This window comes from Hyaena hyaena, unplaced genomic scaffold (assembly GCF_003009895.1).
Source record: "Hyaena hyaena isolate Hyena2069 unplaced genomic scaffold, ASM300989v1 scaffold_181, whole genome shotgun sequence".
NCBI classification, from domain to species: Eukaryota; Metazoa; Chordata; class Mammalia; order Carnivora; family Hyaenidae; genus Hyaena; species Hyaena hyaena.
The window spans coordinates 1,390,100-1,412,083 of record NW_024080813.1 but is presented as its reverse complement, the minus strand read 5'-3'; the positions used below and the strand labels follow the sequence as shown (position 1 = coordinate 1,412,083).

General features: G+C 33.2%; 1 protein-coding gene across 1 annotated transcript in view; it reads left to right on the top strand.

The window, feature by feature from the left end:
• Window positions 1-21,984, top strand: part of CUNH14orf39 (chromosome unknown C14orf39 homolog) — a 52,541-nt gene that overhangs the window by 13,574 nt on the left and 16,983 nt on the right. The window contains exons 6-15 of the mRNA XM_039240782.1: window positions 2,277-2,464; window positions 2,557-2,599; window positions 4,304-4,424; window positions 5,358-5,449; window positions 7,325-7,455; window positions 8,148-8,224; window positions 12,673-12,758; window positions 13,044-13,102; window positions 19,324-19,385; window positions 21,192-21,370. Of these exons, the coding sequence (XP_039096713.1) occupies window positions 2,277-2,464; window positions 2,557-2,599; window positions 4,304-4,424; window positions 5,358-5,449; window positions 7,325-7,455; window positions 8,148-8,224; window positions 12,673-12,758; window positions 13,044-13,102; window positions 19,324-19,385; window positions 21,192-21,370 (1,038 nt within the window). The remainder of the gene's footprint in view (window positions 1-2,276; window positions 2,465-2,556; window positions 2,600-4,303; window positions 4,425-5,357; window positions 5,450-7,324; window positions 7,456-8,147; window positions 8,225-12,672; window positions 12,759-13,043; window positions 13,103-19,323; window positions 19,386-21,191; window positions 21,371-21,984) is intronic.

The following is a 21,984-nucleotide window of genomic DNA, read 5'->3' as shown; positions in this document are numbered from 1 at the left end:
GACAGGTTATTTTGGCCCATAGGTCATAGTAAATGACCCCTACTGTAGATCCAGCAAAAGTCAAATGAGAACGAAAAGTTAATATCCTTTTGCAAGAGTTAACTGACTCACTCAAGACTGGTGCCCACATAGATGACCACTCACTTCTACCTGATTTAGACTGGTGGAGTTCCTCCAAACAGTGTTGAAATTTTCTTCATTAAAGCAGTTAATGGAGTATATAAGAATGATTGTGAACCTACATTTCTAACACATAAAACATGACTTTCTATTATGTTAGCTTAGAGAGGTGAAGATTTAAAACACATAGTTATAGAGGTAGCTGAACTGGGGAGAGTAGAAACTAAAAACTCAGAGAGGATAGAGATCAGGAAGTCAACAGAAGACCCGGGTTCTCATTGTAGGTTTTTTTTTAAATGTTTATTTATTTTTGAAGGAGAGAGAAAGAGAGACAGCATGAGCAGGGGAGGGGCAGAGAGAGAAGGAGACACAGAATCCAAAGCAAGCTCCAGGCTTTGAGCCGTCAGCACAGAGCCCTACGCAGAGCTCAAACCCACGGACCTGAGCCAAGGTTGGATGCTTAACCGACTGAACCACCCAGGCGCCCCTTCTCATTGTAGTTTTCATTTGCATTTTCCTGATGATGAGTGTCGTTGAGCACTTTTTCTTGTGTCTGTTGGCTATTTGTATATCTTACTTTGAAGGATGTCTTTTCATGTCTGCTGCCCATTTTTAATTGGATCATTCATCTTGGGGTGTTGAATTTTATAAGTTCTTTATATATTTTAGATACTAACCCTTTATCAGATACATCATTTGCAAGTATTTTCTGCCATTCTATAAGTTGCCTTTTAGTTTTATTGATTGTTTCATTTACTGTGCAGAAGGTTTTCATTTTGATGAAGTCCCAAATACCAACAACACAAGAAACAACAGTTGTTGGCAAGGTTGTGGAGAAAGAGGAAAGCTCCTGCACTGGTTGGTGGAAATGCAAACTGGTGCAGCCACTCTGGAAAATAGTTAAAAATAGAACTATCTTATGATCCAGCAGTTGTACTACTGGGTATTTACCCAGAGAATACAAAAATACTAATTTGAAGGGATACATGCACCCCAATGTTTATAGCAAACATTACCTACAATAGCCAAATTATGGAAGCAGCCTAAGTGTTCATCTGATGATGAACTGATGAATTCATTCTGACTGATGAATAGATAAAGAAGATGTGGTATATATATGTATATACACACACATACATGCACACATACACATACACATACATACACACACAGTGGAACATTAGGCATAAAAATGACTGAAATCTTGTCATTTGCACTGACATGGATGAAGCTAGAGAGTATCATGCTAAGCAAAGTCAGAGAGACAAATACCATATGATTTCACTCCTATGTGAACAAAACAAATGCTTATGGGGGAAAAAGAGAGGCAAATAAGAAACAGACTCTTAACTGTAGAGAACAAACTGATATTTACCAGAGGGGCGGTGGGTGGCGGGATGGGCTAAGTATGTGGTGGGGATTAAGGAGTATACTTCTAATGAGCACCAGGTGTTGTATGTAAGTTTTGAATCACTAAATAGTACCCCTGAAACTAATATTAGACTATATGTTAACTAACTAGAATTTAAATAAAAAACTAAAAACAAAAAACCCAACAGGTTCTGCAGTGTCTTAGGATGAGAAAAAAAGAGATCACTGAGTTGGACAGTTAGATCATTGGTGACCTTGGCTGACCTTGGGAAGGATAGTTTTTTTTTTTTTTTTTTTTTAATTTTTAAAAATTTTTTTTTTGTTGTTTCTGAGAGAGAGAGAGAAACAGCATGAGCAGGGGAAGGTCAGAGAAGGTGGGTGACACAGAATCTGAAACAAGCTCCAGACTCTGAGCTGGCTGTTAGCACAGAGCCTGATGCGGGGCTTGAACCCACAGACTGTGGGATCATGACCTGAGCTGAAGTTGGATGCTTTCCCAACTGAGCCACCCAGGCGCCCCAAGGGTAGTTTCTTTAGAATGGTGAGTGTAAAAGTTAAATTGAAGAGGATTAAGACATGAATAACTCAGGTAGTAAGGAGAAAGTAGAGAGTTGAAAAGTGTGATGGAGTTAAGGAAAGTTTGAAGGGCATGCAGTATTGAGGGGAGCAGAGAAGAGTAGGTATTTGACTTGCCTTTTATACTTAGTTTAGTAGACTTTAACAAGTGATGCTTAAAAAGGTTTTGGATACACTGTTGTAATATTGACATCATTTAATTTTAACAGAAAAATGTACCATGGTTATGTATGTCAGTATAAAGATGTTTTGAAGCAATATCAACTAAAATACTCAGAAACACCTCTTTCACGTGAATATTATGAAAAGAAAAAAGAACATGAAGAAATTCAAAATAGAGTGTTGGCATGTTCTGAACAACTAAAAATGAATGAAACTATCTTTATGGAATTTTTAGGTATTAATATTTTTGTTATATATTATTTAATAATTGTATTTTTGTAATGAAAAGAATAATGAATTAGACTAAAATACGATTTTGTTTTTCAGTGCCTGCTCCTTTTCCATCACTTACTAAATGGACATTACATATGTATCCACAAAAGTACTTCTTCCTAGAATTTTTGTTAGATAAGTGTTATTTCTGTATTTTGATTGTCATTGTAATTCTTTGGTAAGTATCACATGGATTTGGGGTTTTTTGTTTGTTTAATTTAAAAAATCTAGAGGTTACTTTAAAGGTCATCTGGGATTAGCTTTCATATATGTACATGTGATTAGAAGCAAGCAATTTTAATGAGAATAAAGTGATGTGTGAATCTACTTTAAGTGGTGTATCTTAGCAACCAAACCAATGTAAAAGTCTTCTTGCTCTGTCTTACCAAAGAATTCCAATTAAATCAACTGATTATAACTTAATAGAATGGAAAGTGGTAATCACAATTATTTACTCACTCATCTGTAGAAATTCATTGAGGACTACCTTGTGCCAGACAATCCTCAAGAAGATACAGAGCTTTCTTGCAGGGAGCTCACAGTTTAGTATGGGCGACAGACATGTAAACAAATAATTCTAATACAGTGGCATTGTATTAGATGATTAAGTAATTCTTAATTGATCTAAGTCTCATCTGTTTGTCAAGGTGATCTTCCCTGATGATGAACTTAGAACTTTAATCCTCTTCCAACCTGTACAATCCTTCATTTGCTTTCTTATTAGATTATAACTCCACTGTTTGTACTAAGTCTTCTTTATCCTGCATTCTACCTTGCTTCATCCTGCTTCATCCTAAATCATCTTTTAACTCTTTTGATGCTTGCTCTCTTCATGTTTAGGTTTTAGCTTATTCTGTTTTTTGTTGTTCATTTGCTGCCTGTCTGTGTTGTAACTTCTCAGTGGGAAGAGGCAGTAGGGAGTTCGATGTAGGAAGGGATGAGGTCTAGGATTATATGAGAAACAAGAAGAGGGGGTGAAGGTAGAGAGAATTGAAGATTAGTATTTAACTGTTTATATTTAAATTTTTTAATTGATACGTTTTATCATAATATAGTATAAATATTCATTTGAAATTTTATGTTCTAGCATATAAATTATATATTTTAGGGAAGAGCAGGAAATATTCCACCTTAAATAGATTTTCTCTGGAGTTCTTGTTCACTATCATTATTTTATTAATTTTTAAATTCTCCTAAATGGATTATAGAGTAATTTAGGAAATTGTAGTGGTTACTAACTGTGTAGGATGTCTGTTAATAGCTAAGAAATTTTCTGCTTGAAAGTGGTGTAACTCCAGTTCAAGCAGAAAGTCCAAATGGAAGATCTTGCTGTCTTCTGAGTCCTGTGGGCTGTGCTGATGAACCTTATAGAACAAGAAAATGGGAATTGGGTAGATTTTTAAATATTGATTTTGGAACAAATAAATAATGGAAACACAAGAAGTTAAATTTGGACCTGAATTGATTATGTATTATTAGTAACTTGATGAACTTGGTTTAAAAAACAAAAGCAAAAAAAACCCATGTGAAATATTTAAGCAAAAAAAAAATTATAGCGTATTTTAGATGAAATGTTTTTAAGTTCAATATATAACATAGATAAGCAACGAATTATCTTTTTCAGTTTGCCATATGTTCATGTCAGCATTGCCTCTGTTTTCAGGTACTGTTATTAATATTGCCTATTGCTTATATAGAACATTTTTATAAATAATATGATATAATATTAACTAGTTTTGATAAGGTACGTATGTTATAAATGTAAAATTTACTCCTATAACATTGTTCCTTAACATAAAAGTGTTAATGTGAGATGTAAAACACAAGATATTCTTAAACATGCCAGCAATTTTTCCAAAAGTTCATCTGAATTGAAGAAAGAAGTAGATGAAGTGGAAATAGAAATTAATTACTTAAACCAGGTATATATTTTGTAATATATTCCTAATATATTTATTAATGTATGAGTATAATGGTACACTTAGTCTTAGAAAAGCTGTTTCTAAAGAACCTAAATATAGAGAAAGACTTATGATAATTTATTTGTCTCAGATTACCTTTGGAGCCAAAAAATATGTTTTAGGTATGGAGTATATTTAATTTTGAGTTTTAGGGAACAGTTTAATTTTCTTTGGCAGCTCAAGAAAGATGAGTAAAGAACAAGATGTAGCTTAATAACAGGAACTTCAAAGACACTTGGTTCAACAGTGTTATGAGCAAAGTGAATAAGACAATGGTTCTAAGAACTTGATCTTGAAAATTTATGGCTATAATCTTTGTACAGTTTAGCTAAAACTAGTTTAGCCTTAAAGATTGATGGTGCATGATATTTTCTTGAATACATTTTTAATGTCATCTTTTGAAATGGCTTCCATTGACTGAGAACCCATCAAAGTTACTTCCAAATTCTGAGAAAAAAAATAGAATAGCTAATTTTCTGAATTTTTAAAAAATTGTGTTGAAGAAGATACATTTACCATTCATAGGTAGAAGGTTCCAAATAGCAGTAAAGTCATTTTAGTAATAAGAACAAAGTAGATGCTACTTCTTTTAAAATGTATGATAACTGGTCTGTATACGAGAAATTGATGTCTGCTTTGCTTCTAACTGTGCTTTTTTTTAAAAAGGAAGATGGAAGTTCATTGAATCCAGGTTGCTAATGGAATTGTAAGGAAAAGTTAAAGGAGTATGATTTATTGTTAATTTTGACCCAATTTTAGCAACTTTCACTAAAAGATAGCTAATCCTATGAAAACATAAATCCTGTAATTATATAGAAAAAAATCATATTTATTAGTTAAGATAAAGGATATGTTTCTTAGGTATTTGTTTTGCTTTGTCATTTTTCTTTTTAGCAAATTGCAAGACTTCATGAAACTAAGAATCTTGCCGAAACTCTGGAAGAAAAAAATAAAAATATAGAAAAGAGAAAGGAATTGAAAGAAAGGTATAGGTAAACTTTAAAATGGGATTTTATTTTGATTCTATATTCTCTCCCACTCATATTCACACAGTATCTATATACATTTTTGTGGAGGCTATTTTCTGCTTATTTCTTACAGAACATATTAATTTATACCCTTAAATATTACAGGCTAATGTTAAAATATGCTTGTTATTTAATAAGGTCAGGGATAATGTATAGAGAGAAATAAGGTAACAGCAGCACATTTGCTGTTTTGTAAGCTGTCATTGCACCTATATTTCATTCAGTTTTCCATGATGGGTTACCAGTAGTAGTGAAACAAAGGAATAATAGTTGGAGCTGCACTGTATTTAACTTTTTAAAAAATGTTTGTGTATTTACAGGGGTGCCTGCAGGGCTCAATTGGTTAAGCATCCGACTTCGGCTCAGGTCATGATCTCAATGGTTCTTGAGTTTGAGCCCTTTGTTGGGCTCTGTGCTGAAAGCTTAGAGCCTGGAGCCTGCTTTGGGTTCTGTGTCCACCTCTTTTTTCCCCTCTCCCCCACTCATTCTCTCTGTGTCTCTGTGTGTCTTTCTCTCTCAAAGATAACCACTTAAATTTTTTTTAATGGTTATTTATTATTTTGAGAGAGAGAGAGAGAGAGAGAAAGCACAAGCAGGCCAGTGGGGGAGGGGTGGAGAGAATCCCAAGCAGGCTGTTATCATCAGTGCAGAGCCCAAAATGGGGCTCTATCCGTAGAACTATGAGATCATGACCTGAGCCAAAATCAAGAGCTGGATGCCCAACCAACTGAGCCACCCAGGTGCCCCTGTATTTACCTTTTTATCACTGTCACCAGCTTGACCGGTTCTTCTTTTGCAACAGAGAGTGAAGATGAATCAAAATGCTACTGAATCTGTGGCATCGTACGTTTCCTGGTTTTTCATCCTTATGGTGATAAAACAGACATCAGTGGTGGATGCATTAAAAAAAAAAGATTTTACCTGTTACTGTGTGACAGAAAAATAGATGTATTACTGTTGCTTTGTCTGATAAAATGTCTACCTTTTCTCTTTTTGCCTGTATACTTTTTTATTCTTCTTAAATTCACCTTCTTAGGCTCCATTGCTCTTGTCCTGATGTTTCAACACATTCCTCTCCCATATTAATTTTTCTGATCCCATTTTTTTGGATCTATTATCTTCTTGAATCCCCCCTCCCACTTATAAACATAATAATGTGTCTTTAATTCTGTAAAGAAATTGATTAGGAAATAAGTACATGTACAAAATTTCGCTTCATTGACTTTTTAGTACTGTAAAAATCCTCTGTATTAAGAGAAATTTATGTAACTGTTCAGTCATTTTTACTCAATATCTATTAATTATTAGAAGTAACATCATTTAAACTATTTAACTAAAAATAATTAAAGTTACTTCTTTAATTTAGGAAAAATTCAGTGGGTAAGAAACTTAAGTAAAACTTTAAGTAAAAAACTAAAAAGACCCATTTATGACTTGTAATATTGTTTAGTGGTTTCTGGATTCATGTAGTTGATTTGTTTCTTAATAATTATTTTTAAAATGTGAAGTACTTTGAAATCTATGGCATGCTGTTTGTGGATAAAGTTTTGGTTTAAATGTTTTTGACATGTGTAGAAATTCTTCTAAAATGATTCTGTTTTAAAAATGAGAGTGTGGTATACTGAGAACACTGGACTTAATCAGGAAAAGTGTGTTTTAGCTGTGACACCAGTCATTAATTTAATAATATTGGGCAGATCTGTTAAATTTTCTGGAACTCAGTTTTACTATCTGCAAGATGAGTTTATACCATATAGTATATGAGTCTCTTTTAGATTTAAAATATGTTAATTTTTTACCTACTAAATATTTAATGTAATTTTTTCTCTTCAGAATTTTTGAAAAAGATGAACATGTACTTATATTGAATAAAGCCCCTCAAAACAGTCAATTATTTCTTCTATATGAAGCTGAGAAACTAGTCAGACCAGTGAAAATGCATTCTTCAGAGGCAAGAGTTGTAGGTACAGTATCTGTTAATTATTTTAAAACTTCATTTTCTTTGTAAACACATAAAGGAAAAGACAGAAGGAATTTTTGTTATCATTTGATGTGAGTAAGTTAAGAACAAACAATACTAGAGACCAATAGACTCAGGAAGTATCACTTTGATTCTTTCTGAGAATGACAATATGCCTTCTATACCTAACTTTTTTCTCTTTGAGAGAGAAATCATTCACATATTAAAACAAGTGTTCTGGTTGGGTCGCACTGCTGTCAGAGGAGGACGAATAATTTTTCACTTGAGAAGTTGTGTTATTAGTATGTGTAAATAAAATGGGTAGCCAACTTATATTAATGATATTTGTGACCTATTCACTGAGACATTTGAATCACAATTCATTCATTGGATCTGCAGATTAGATTAACTACATTGTATTAGATTAACTGCACTAACTGTTCTTTTTCCCCCAGTCTTGGTTCCTCATTATAAAGATGTAATTTTGCAAGCTGGTTTTCATTGTACATTCATGCTTATTGTGATAACTTATATAGTGAGGAATTAAAAGTTTTGTAGGAATTTCACACTTCTATAATTTAAATTAAATCTTCACGTAACTTGATTTTTTAAATTTCAAGTTTATGTTGAATATTGGGCATAATATTTGATTCTATCTCTGGAATTCATTTGAAGTTGTACAATTTGATAACCTAGATAGAAAAGAAGAAAGTTCTGTGAAACAGTCAAAGGTTGCCAGTATTGACATTAGGCAGAAAGAAAACAACATGCAGGTAGGTATTTCCTTTTTAATAATATAAATTAAATATTTGCTTGCATTAAATGAGATAGTGAATATACTGCTTTTAGAACAGTGTGTGTGTATGTGTATGTGTTATGAATATATTAAGTCAGCCATCACTACAACCTCAGGGTCTAAAAGTCTTAAAAGAATTTCAATATGGTATCCTGAACATATAACCTTCTCACTTACTCTTAAAAAATAGAAAAGATACTTAAAAATACCAAGCCCTGTACCTAGCAGATCAAAACCAGAATTTCTGAAGGAGGAAAACAGGATTGGATTAAAGGGGGAAATTGTTACCCGCGACTTGCATAGAGTACTATTGTAAAAGGTATGGGTCTGGGGACGGTAATAGGGTAATTGGTTGGGTTTCTTCAGTGAGAGTTAATTAGTTAACACCTGTTCAACTCATATCTACTCTGCCTTTGGGTAGGCATCAGCAATGGATGACTGTCTCTAGGCAGAAGCAGTAAATATATAGGAGGTTGGTTTAGAGAGATAGATGGTAACTCTAGGGAGTTCTTTTTTAGGTTTATTTATTTATTTTGAGAGAGAGCACAAGCAGAAAAGAGGTGGAGAGAGAGGGAAAGAGAGTCCAGAACAGGCTCTACATCATCACATCATCAACACAGAGCTTGACACAGTTTCAAACTCTGAAACCACAAGATCGTGACCTGAGACAAAATCAAGAGTTGGATGCTTAAACAGCTGAGCCACCCGGGCACCCTTCTAGAGGGTTCTTAATGCTTAAGAAAAATAAGGAGCGTACCACCCAGAAAGCTAGCTTCTGGAGTGGCACATCTCTGTCTTCCCCTCATTCTTCCTGAAAATAGTCCAGAGGGAAATTCTCAATGGAAAATATAATTGCCTTTCATTAATTTATAATTAATGCATACAGATAGAGGGACAGTGGTAACCAAAGTAATTAGTGAAACTTATCCAAATATGTATTAATTACAAAAGTTTTTAAATCTGATACTCAAATTTCAGATGAGATCAATATAGTATGAAGGCGGGAAGATAAATGAGGGAAACAAAAGTTTACCCAAGTTCTTTTTTTTTCTTTGGGGATGGAGGTAGAAAGAAGATACGAATACTGATTCACTTATATATTGTTGGAAAAATGTGAACCAGTGGGTGTATGTTAAACATGTAAGGGTAACCAAAGTAAGAGAAATGAAAAGCACTACTAGTTTTAAAACAGTAGAAGAAAAAAGATGAAACCGTTTAATCAGTCCAACAAAAGACAGGAATGGGAGGGCAGATAAAATAGCTAGAATACATTATAAATGGAAAATAAGATGCCATAAATAGTTCTGAACAAATCAGTAGTCAGAAATGTGACGTACATGTTTCTCTGGGATATATAAACAAAATAACAGACATATGCTTTTATTTTTTTCCAAGTTTTACTTAAATTCCAATTAGTTAACATACATTGTAATATTAGTTTCAGGTATAGGATTTAGTGATCAACAAGTCCATACAACACCCAGTGCTTATCAGAACAAAAGCTCTCCTTAATCCTCATCATCCATCTGGCTTATCTCCTGCCCACCTCCATTCCAGCAACCCTTAGTTAGTTCTCTATAGTTAAGAGTCTATTTTATGGTTTGTTTGCCTCTCTTCAGCCCCAACCCCATGTTCATCTGTTTTCTTATGTTCCACATAAGAGTGAAATCATATGGTATTTGTCTTTCTCTGGCTGATTTATTTTGTTTAGCATAATACTCACTAGCTCCATCTACGTCATTGCAAATGGCAAGATTTCATTCTTTTTGATGGCTGAGTAATATTCCATTATATATATAATACATATATATACACACATATACAATACACACATATATAATATACATATGTATCTATCACATCTTTTTTATACATTCATCAGTTGATGGACATTTGGGCTGTTTCCATAATTTGGCCATTGTTGATAATGCTGCTGTAACATCAGGGTTTATGTATCCCTTCGATTTTATATTTTTATATCCTTTGGGTAAATACCTAGTAGTGCAGTTTTTGGATTGTAAGGTAGTTCTGTTTTTAACTTGTTAAAGGAAACTCCATCCTTACTGTTTTCTAGAGTGATACAGCCATATACATACTTTTAAAATAGAAGAGCTGAAACAACTTGACAAATGAAGGGTGAAAGTATAACAATGGGAAATATATACCAGGCAAATGCAGAAAAAAGTAGATGTTAACAATGCCTTATAAAAAGAGGGTAACAAACCACAAAAGACTGTTAATGATAGAAAACATACTGGAAGGTTGATCGAGGGAGGTGGGTGAGGGATGGGCTAGATGGGTGATGGATGTTAAAGAGGGCACTTGGAATGAGCACGGGGTGTTGTAAGTGATGAATCACTGAATTCTACTCCTGAAACCGGTATTGCAGTGTATGTTAACTAAAATTTATGTAAAAATTAAGTAATAGAGTTCAAGACAAAAAGCATTAATAGGGGCAAATATATTTCATGTTTTTAAAAAGAATAACCAAGTCCACAGTAAATCACAATAAACCAAATTATACAGTTTCAAAATATATTAAAAAAAAACTGATGGAATTCCAAGAAAGTATTGAATCCACAATTTAAAAAGGATAGCTTTCTCTAAGTACTATCTTGAGTTTAGCGTTGAGTTTGGCTACATGTGTAACAACACAAAAACAAATGAATGAAATAGTAACATCTTAAACAAGATAAATATTTATTTTTCACCTGCTGTGAAATTCTAAAGTATAGGTGACTCAGGTTCACTTATCAGAGCTGATAGGACCATTTCTACAATGTCATTTCTCAGACTCCCTCTCTGCTTGATTTTTTCTGGTATATGCAGTATTCACCAAAATTAACTGTTCACTAACAAAAAGAATACCTCAATCAGTTCTAAAAAATCTCTTTCTTCACTTACCACTATCTAAAAAAATAGCAGTTAAACAAAAATGTAGCCCTCCTCTCAAAAAAAAAGTATTTAGCAGAGAAAAAGGAAATTTACACACTTTCAAATTATTTGGGGGTTACAGAAGAAATAAAAATAAAATTTAAAAACTTTTTAAAAGAATACTATAAACCAAAACCTGTGGAATGTAGCCAAATTGATTCTAAGAGAGAAATTTATATTTGAAAACAAGTATATTAGAAGATAAAGATTAAAAGTAGCTGAATTTTTAAGTAGGAAAAGTTTAATTCCATGTATGAAAAGCTCAATTCAAAATAGGAGAATAACAATTAATGCAAAGAAAGTAGGAATTAATAAAGAGAAGAACAGGAAATAATGAAATTAAAAGGTTGGATTAATCAGTATAGCCAAAAGTTAATAATTTTTAAATACTTGTAAAATAAAATTTTATTATATGTAATAAAATATAGAGGGGAGAAAAGTTCATATCATTGAACATAATGGAAGAAATCTTTTCAAAATCTTAAAAGAATACTATTTAAGACTTTATATCAGTAAATTTGAAAATTTAAGTGAGGGGGACAATTTTTTAGGACAATATAAATTGTTAAATAGCCTGGAAAAAAAAAGAAAAACATGAATAGATCAATTAACTAAAAATGGAAATGTAAGTGAAACAAATATAAGTGATTCTCTGTTTTCCTATTTTCTTCTTTACTTGCCTCCCTTCTCTCTCTGCCACATACACACACACACCCCTTTCAAAACACACCGGAATCAGTTTTTCATGTAAATTTTGCCAACCCTTTAGGAATAAATCAGAATTTCCAAACCATAACACTTGAGTCTACAGCCATACCACCCTGAACCCGCCCAATCTCGTCTAAACCATGACACTTGACATTTTTGGGCAGATAATTCTTTGTCGTAGAGTCATCTTGTGAGCTAGAGGCCAATAGCACCTTGCCCCTAAGAAAAGACAGTAAAAAATATCTTCAGAGGCACCTCAGTGGCTTGGTTGGTTAAGCTTCTGACCCTTGATCTCTGCTCAGGTCATGATCTCATGGTTCATGCGATTGAGCTCCACGTGGGGCTTTGTGTGGTTGGTTGGGATTCTCTCTCCCCCCCTCTCTCTGCCCCTCCCTTGATATCTCTCTCTCTCTCTCTCTCTCTCAAAATAAATAACAAACAAAATAAAAAAAAATATCTCCAGATATGGTCAGATGTTCCCTGAGAGACAAAATTGCCAGGGATAAAAATTTTAAGTTTGTGTTAAAAATCAAAATACTACCAAGCATGGTTGTTATACTTGTCCAAAAAACATCAAATTCCTTGAGAGTCTTTGTTTCCCAGTATTTAACTTAATATTTTGTATGTAGTGGTTTCAGTTAATGTTTGTAGTAGTTGTTCCTATTGATAATGAGGAGGAGGAAGAGGATGACCATGTTCTTGGAGAGCCTTCAGTAGCCATGACAAGAAAAAAAATTTTGTTGTTTGTGTAGCCAGTTCTAATGCTTCATTTCTTTTGTTCAGGTACCTACTGACTCTCCTGCGAATAAACATTCAAAATGCTCAGATGTTGTGACTGTTAAAAATTCACAGAATATGATGCATTTCAGGTAACTTTTAAAAATAGGAAAATGCTGGGCACCTGGGTGACTCAGTTGGTTAAGCTTCCGACTCTTGATTTTGGCTCAGGTAATGGGATTGAGGTAATGGGGTAATGGGATTGAGCCCTGTGATGCTTGGGTTCTCTCTCCTTCTCTTTCTTTCCCTTCCTCTCTCTCTCTCAAAATAGATAAACTTTAAAAAACAAAGTTATTTAAAAATAGGAAAATGTTTTAATTTCTAAAATAGTTTACCAACTCAGCAAATAATACTAAATTTTATTTATTGTATTACAGATTGTTAACCCCACAGAAACAATCAAATTGCAATCAGTGGTTTGAAAAAGGAGATACAGGTATTTGCTGTTTATATTTTTCCTAAGAAGTGGGAATAACAAATTATATCTGGTTTTTATACTATTCAAATACATTATTTGGATTGTTTGCATCTTTAGTTAACTGACCATGCATGCCTAGTTTTTAAAAACATTTTCACTAAATATAAAACATCATTTCATTGTAAAAGAGTTGGAAAACAGAGAAAAATACAAAAGAAATAAAGATACCATCACTCAGATTGTAACTGACACCATCCATACTGGTATATGTCCTGTCTTTTTTTTTTTCTATGTATGTGTGTATTTTTTTTCTTTTATTTATCTCCCAGATTTGAAACATGCTATGTATATCATTTTTTTTTATTATTTTAAAATGTTTTATTTATTTCTAGGAGAGAGAGAGAGAGACAGCGTGAGCAGGGGAGGGTCAGAGAGAGAGGGAGTCACAGACTGAAACAGGCTCCAGGCTCCGAGCTGGCAGTCAGCACAGAGCCCGACGCGGGGCTCGAACCCACGAACTGCGAGATCATGACCTAAGTGAAAGTCGGACGCTTAACCAACTAAGCCACCCAGGCGCCCCTATGTATATCATTTTGTATCCTTTTCTTTCCACTTGATATATTCTTGAGGAAATTTTTAATGCCATTAAATATATTTTATTTTTAATGACTATCATATGCCATTGTAAGAATATGCTATTATTTATTTAGCCATTCTCCCAAAATATTAAATTATTTTTATATTGAATTATTTTAATTATTTAGCCATTTTCTCTCAAAATATTAAATATTTTTGGGGGCATCTGGGTGACTCAGTTGGTTAAGTGTCTAACAGTTGATTTCTGCTCAGATCATGATCCCATGGTTGTGAGGTTGAGCCATATATCAGGCTCCATGCTGGACAGGAAGTCTGCTGAAGATTTTCTCTCTTCCTTTCCCTCTGCCCTTCCCCTGTGTGCACTATGTGCACATGCTCTCTCTTCTCTCTCTCAAAAAAATTTTTGTTTCCAGCTTGGGGTTTTTTTCTTGTTATGAATAATATTTTACCTAAGTATTTTACTATCTTGGATTATTTTCTTTGAATAAAATCATAGAAAGGTCACAAGATATATATGTGTGTATATATATATGTATGTGTATGAGTTTATTATCCTACAGTCAACTAGCTGTTGGAAATTTTCAAGGATGTCACATAAATAAATAAGGTATAATATGATGTGTAACATAATTTATCTCATGTACATATATACATATTTTGATAATCCAGTATGGATAACAATTATTCCACTCATTAGGCTATATAAAAGTCTTCACTTCTTGGCTGTCACTTGTGGATCACTGACTTTTATTTTGACATTTTAAAAATGGCTCATTCTATTGAATCAGTAATAAAAGAAAATCTCTCAACAAACAAAAGTATAGGGCCATATGGCTTCACAGGAGAATTTTACCAAACATTTATTTATTTTCTTAAATGTTTATTTTATTTTTGAAAGAGAGCGTGAATGCACACACAAGAGCCGGGAAAGGGCAGAGAGAGAGGGAGAGAGCACATCATCAGCAGAGAACCTGGCACGGGGCTCAATCCCACTGTGAGATCATGATCTGAGCTGAAATCAAGAGCTGGATGCTTAACTAACTGAGCCACCCAGGTGCCCTGAATTTTACCAAACCTTTAAAGAGTTAATACCTATTCTTCTCTATTCCAAAATATAGAAATTGAAGGAAAACTTTCAAACTCATTTTATGAGGCCAGCATTACCTGATTCCAAAACCAGTCAAAGATTCCACTAGAAAAGAGATCTGCAGGCCAACATCCCTGATGAGGTGGATGCAAAAATTCTCAACAAGATACTGGCAAATCAATTCTAATAGTACAGTAAAAGAATAATTCACCATGATCAAGTGGGATTTAATCCCAGGATATAAGGATGGTTCGATATTTGCAAATCAATGTGATATACCACTTTAATAAAAGAAAGGATAAGAACCATATGATTGTTTCAATAGATTCAGAAAAGCCATTTGATAAAGTACAACATCCATTCATCATTTAAAAAACCCTGAACAATGTAGGTTTAGTGGTATTATACCTCAACATAAAAGAAGTCCGTATACAAAAAACCCCACACCTAATATCATCCTTAATGGGGAAAAACAGAGCTTTTCCTCTATGATCAGGAAAAAGACAGGAATGTCCACTCTCACCACTGTTATTTAACACAATATTGGAAATCTTAGCCACAGCATTTGGACAGTAAGAAAAAATAGAAGACCTCCAAATCAGCAAGGAAGAAGTCAGTCTTTCACTCTGCAGATGACATGATACTCTATATAGAAAACCCAAAAGACTCTGCCAAAAAGAATGCTAGAATTGATCTGCAAATTCAATTAAGTTGCAGGACACAGAATCAGTGTACAGAAATCTGTTACACTTCTGCACACAAATAATGAAGCAGCAGAAAGAAATCAAGGAATCTATCCCATTTACAATTGGACCAAAAACTGTAAGATACCTAGGAATAAACCTAACCAAAAAGGTAAAAAGATTTATACTTTGAAAACTATAAAACACTGATGAAAGAAAATAAAGATGACACAAGGACACAAAGAAATGGAAAAACATTCCATGCTCATGAATTGGAAGAAAAAAATTGTTAAAATGTCTGTATTATCCAAAGCAATCTACACATAAAGTGCAGCCCCCATCAAAATACCACCAGCATTTTTCACAGAGCTAAAACAGTCCTAAAATTTGTATGGAACCACAAAAGACCCTGAATAGCAACCTTGAAAAAGAAAAGCAAAGCCAAAGCATCACAATTCCAGATTTTAAGTTATATTACAAAGCTGTAGTGATCAAGACAGTATGGTATTGGCACAAAATCAGACACATAGATCAATGAAACAATAGAAAGCCCAGAAATGGACCCACAATTATATGGTCAGCTAATCTTTGACAAAGCTGGAAAGAATATCCAATTTGGAAAAAAGACAATCTCTTCAACAAATGGTGTCAGGAAAACTAGACAGCAATGTGCAAAAGAATGAATCTAGACCACCTTTTTATACCGTACATAAAAGCAAATTCAAAATGGATGAAAGACCTAAATGTGAGACAGGAAGCCATTAAGATCTGAGAGAACACAGCAGTAACCTCTTTGACATTAGTCATTACAGCTTCTTTCAAGGTATGTTACTTGAGGCAAGGGAGACAAAAGCAAAAATAAACTATTGAGACTTCATCAAAATAAAAAGCTTCTGCACAACAAAAGGAAACAACAAAACTAAAAGGCAACCTATGGAATGGGAGAAGATATTTACAAATGACATATCTGATAAAGTGTTAGTATCTAAAATCTATAAAGAGCTTAGAAACTCAACATCCAAAATACAATCCAGTTAAAAAACAGGCAGAAGACATGAATAGACACTTTTCCAAAGCAGACATCCAGATGGCTAACACACATGCAAAGATGCTCAGTATCACTCATCATCAGGGAAATAAAAATCAAAACTAAAATGAGATTTCACTACATACCTGTAAGAACTGCTAAAATTAACACCACAGGAAACAATAAGTGTTGATGAGAATGTGCAGAAAGGGGAACCCTTTTATACTGTTGGTGGGAATGCAAACTGGTGCATCCACTGTGGAAAACTGTATGGAGTTTCCTCCTAAAATTAAAAATAGAACTACCTTACAATCCAGTAATTGCACTACTATTTACCCAATGAATATCAAAATACTAATTGAAAGGGATACATGCACCCCAATGTTTGTAGCAACATTATCAACAAACAAATTATGGAAAGTGCCCAGCCTGTGTCTATTGACTGATGAATGGATAAAGAAGATGTGGTGTGTAGATATACAATGCACTATTACTCAGCTATAAAAAAGAATGAAATCTTGCCATTTTCAATCATGTGGATGGAGCTAAAGTGTATCCTACTAAGCAAAATAAGTCAATCAGGGAAAGACAAATACCATATGATTTCATCCCTATATGGGATTTAAGAAACTGACAAATGATCATAGGGAGAAAGGCAAACTAAGAAACAGACTCTTAACTGTAGAGAACAAACTGATGGTTAGCAGTAGAGAGGGGGATGGAGGGATGGGTTAAATAGGTGGTGGGGATTAAAGAGTCTACTTGTGATGAGCACCGGGTGTTTTATGTAATGATGAATTATTAAGTACACTTGAAACTAGTATTATGCTGTATGTTAACTGACTGGAATTCAAATAAAAACTTAAAAATACTGGTTCATTTAGGCAGAAAAATTCTGTAAATATATGCATATTCAGAATGGTCTTATAATTTGAATCTATTTCTCCCACTCTCAAAATAGGGTTTGGCCAACACAATATGCTTATTCCATGCAGATGGATTTTCTTCCTGCTTTCTTCTGGAAAGAAGAATGATATCTCATCTGTACATATGATTTGTTCCACCTGTTTATAATCCTGTGTATATACCAAGCTGACAGAGCATTAAATAAGGGAGAAATGGCTGATCTCTAGGAACAGTGCACCCCTAATACGGATATGTGGGGAAATGCACATATCTGGCATAGTCCTAGCTACCATTGAGCATATATGGTAAAGCTTCATACCCAAAAAGGCATGTAGTTATCTTAGAAAAAAAGATTTTTAGGGGTGTCTGGGTGGCTCAGTTGGTTAAGCATCTGACTTCAGCTCAGGTCATGATCTCACCTTTCCCAAGTTTTAGCTTTGCGTGGGGCTCTGTGCTGAAAGCTCAGAGCCTGGAGCCTGTTTCAGATTCTGTGTCTCCCTGTCTGTCTCTGCCCCTCCCCCACTCGTGCCTGTCTTCTCTCAAAAATAAACATTAAAAAAAGAAAAAGAAAAAAAGATTGTTTTCAGCAGCCTCCCAAACCTGTCTTTTGAGGAAATTAATCTGTGGTGAAAACCATGGTTGTGACTTTAAATGCAAAAGGCAAAACTATAAAGCTTTCAGATGGCCAAACAAAAACATCTATTAGAGGTAGGAAAGACTTTCTTAAGTAAGAATTAAAAAGCCCAATAATAAAACAGGATAAATTTGGCTGTATTAAACTTAAGAGTTTCCATTCATCAAAGATGTTATTTAAAAAAACCAAGAATGTATTTGCAGTACATAAAACTGTCAAAGGACTGGTTTCTAAAAATGTATTAAGAACTTCTACAAACCAAGAAGAAAAAGACAACCCAATTAGAAATATGTGCAAAAGACGCAAATAGGCACTTCAAATAGAGAAACTTTTGTGGCAAATAAACATGAAAAGATACTCAGCAAATTAAGAAACTGAAAAATAAAGCCAACAGTTAGCTACTACACACCCAACAGATTAGCAAATTCAGAAAGTCTGGCAACACTAAGTGTTGATGCAAATATAGGACAGTAAGAACTCTCATAACTATTGGGAGGAACTCTCACTTATAAATGTCTATTGAGACCATATCTAAATTATAATTAGAAACTGAATGAGCTCCTAAGGTGACTTGGCATAGCTAGGTGCCACAACAAAAATTGATAAATAGTTTGGAAACTAAACTTCGGAAAATAGTTTAAAATTTGGTAAAACGAATTACCCTATACCTTGTAATTCCACTCCTGGATATATACTTAGAGAAATACAAGTATAAATATAAAAGAATATACGTATCATCAGTGTTTGTAATAGTCTCAAAGTAGAAACACCCTGAATGCTCATTTGCTAGTAGAATAGATATATTGTGATGTGTTTATAGAATGGAATCCTTTACATCAATACAAGTAAGCAAATTATGTCTAAATGAAACAATACATATGAATTTCACAAGCATATGCTGAACAAAAAAAAAAAAGATAACATATATTACCATTTCATCATATAACTTTTTAAAACAGGAAAAATAGACTTAACTTAGGTGATAAAACTATATAAAGCAAATCAAGGATATAATAATAACAGAAGTTGGGAGAGTGATTATCTATGGGGAGGAGGATATGAGGAATATGGGACATTTTGAAGTATGCATGATGTTCTATTTCTTTACCTGGGTGGTGGTTACATGGATATTCTCTTTTTCTTTGTTAAACTGTTCATATGGGTTTATTCTCTTATTTCTATGTGTTGGGTAGAACTATATGAAATTGCTATTTTTGTGGGTCAAAAACAGTTAAATGTTGGCAATTTCTTATTGTTTGTTTTATTTACAATTGTAAAAAAAAATTGTTGTCCCATAACAAACAGATGCTGAGTGTGAAGATAAAGGGACAGTAAGACCATTGAGGGAATCAAAATGTAGTTCACAAGTAAGTGAAATGTTTGGTTTCTAATTTCTAAGCAAAACATTCCAATTTAAAATATTGTTTCCACTTTAATTTCATATTAGGTTTAATGAAGATTATGTGAGGTCTAGATGTTATTTGGTTAGTAATCAAGTTGCTATGGTGTTAAAACTCCCATCCCTTAGAGGAGTTTTAGATTTAAAAAAAATGAAGCCACAAAAAGTTCACATGAAAATAAACAAAAAGAGCTGTCATTTATATTACATACTGTATATACATACATATATACTGTATATAATATGTAATGTATTAATATATAGTTATACTGTATATACAGCATATAATATATGTGCTGTATACAACATATTTATATAATATATATGCTGTATATACAGTATATACACGACACCTCAACTAAATCACAACTGAGGAAGACAGTTTTGTTTGGTAAAATTTGATAATTTTCCAGTCAAAACCAGTGGTTACCACAAAAATATCTTCAAAATACATTTTAATAGTGGAAAACTTTAATGATAGATGTAGACAATGTATATTCACTTTACTAGGTAACTACTAAGGGTTAAAACAAGACAAATGACATAGTAGAATACTGCTTAAGAAATACAGATAAAATACTCTAGCTCCATCCACATCATTGCAAATGGTAAGATTTCATTCTTTTTGATGGCTGAGTAATATTCATATATATATATATATATATATCACATGTATATGATTATATATATCACATTCATATATATCTCACATCTTCTTTCATTATTCATCAGTCAATGGACATTTGGGCCCTTTCCATAATTTGACCATGTGGATGGAGCTAGAGTATATTATGCTTAGCAAAATAAGTCAGTCAGAGGAAGACAAATACCGTATGATTTTCTCATATGTGGAATTTAAGGAACAAAATAGATGAACCTAGGGGAAGGAGAAAAAAGGAGAGAGGGAGAGGGAGGGAAGCAAGTAGAGAGAGAGAGAGGCAAACCATAAGAGATTCTTTATGATAGAAGAATAAACTGAGGGTTGCTGGAGGGGAGGGGGTTGGGGATGGGCTAAATTGGTGATGGGTATTAAGGTACACACTTGTGATAAGCATTGGGTGTTATATGTAAGTGATGAATCACTAAATTCTAGTCCTGAAGCTAATGTTACAATGTATATTAACTAGAATTTAAATAAAAACTTAAAAAAACCACACACACAAAAAAAAGAAATACAGATAAAATGCACATTTTAATTTTTTTTTGGTAGAAGGACCCAAATTGTTCTGAAGTGATATTTGGTATAGCAAACATTTGAGAAATCATATTTCTACCCTTCAAAATGATATAAAGCAACATTTGTGTTGAAGTTGTCAACCTTTGCAGAGAAAATAGTATAATGAATTTATAAGGGCAAAAAAGTATAAAGAACATAACTGATGAGAATAAGATTGCTTAGAAGTAAATTACTTTTTCCTTTTAAAGAGGTATTATATACAATCTTGAATCAGAACATGATGTGGAAATATTAAAAAAGTCATTCCTAACCATTTCATCAATTTGAGTATGTTCTAGTTATCATTTTATTTTTCAGGTAGAGGTAGGGGAGGTAGATCTGGGAAGAAAAGAAAAATTAGAAAATTAAAAATAGTTATTTTTCCATATTTTGCAATTATATTTTGATATCACATTTATGAATTAATATTTTAGTTATTTTGTCTATAAAGATAACATAATTAGTATGGTGTTTTCTACCTCACACATTTTTATATATATGAGTTTGTTCATGTAAAAGCATTCATTTTTATAGTTTTCTATTATTTTGAATTTGTAGGTTATATGCGCAGAACATTTTGGGAAGTCAATAGAAAATAATAGTGATGAAGTAGAAGAAAGGACTGAGAATTTTCCACAAACTCCTGAAATTCCTTTATTTTTAAGAATTCCTGAAGCTGTGAAAACACCTGAACCTTTGGAGAAATTATTGTTTCCTAAAACCCCATCTTTTGAAATGTAGGATTTTAATTAATAATTAAAGAATCTATATATTGAGTCAAAATTATATAAATATTAGTAGGAATAGTAAAATGTCTAGTACCTGTAACTTTAAAAAGGTTTTTATATGGAATATTTCAAATATGCAAAGGAGAGACTAGCATAATGAGCCTCCATGTACCTATTATCCTGTTCAAATAATTATTAGCATTCTACTATTCTTGTTCCATAGAACCTTTTTTCCTTTTTTCCTACAACACTTAGCTGAAGATGGCATAGATTCTGAGTACTTACCCCATGCAATAGTATATAGATTTAAGATTTTCCAAAGGATAAAAACTGTGTGGAAAAATGTTAAATGTCAAGCTAAAAAGCAACTGTCATGTATAGAATAGCTTGTGGACATCACTGAAGAATGTTCCAGGTGTTATTTTCCCTTATGTTGTAGTGTCTAAAGCAAGAATTTCTACCTGCCAACTAACCTCAGTAGGCAGAAATATCTCTAACATGATTATTTAACTTTGGAAACCACAGATTTGTAGCTTACAGCCAAGAGAATAATGCTGCATTTAACCTTTTTATTTACTTTAATCACTTTTGAAACTACAAACCTTAAGATTGTTTTTTTTTTA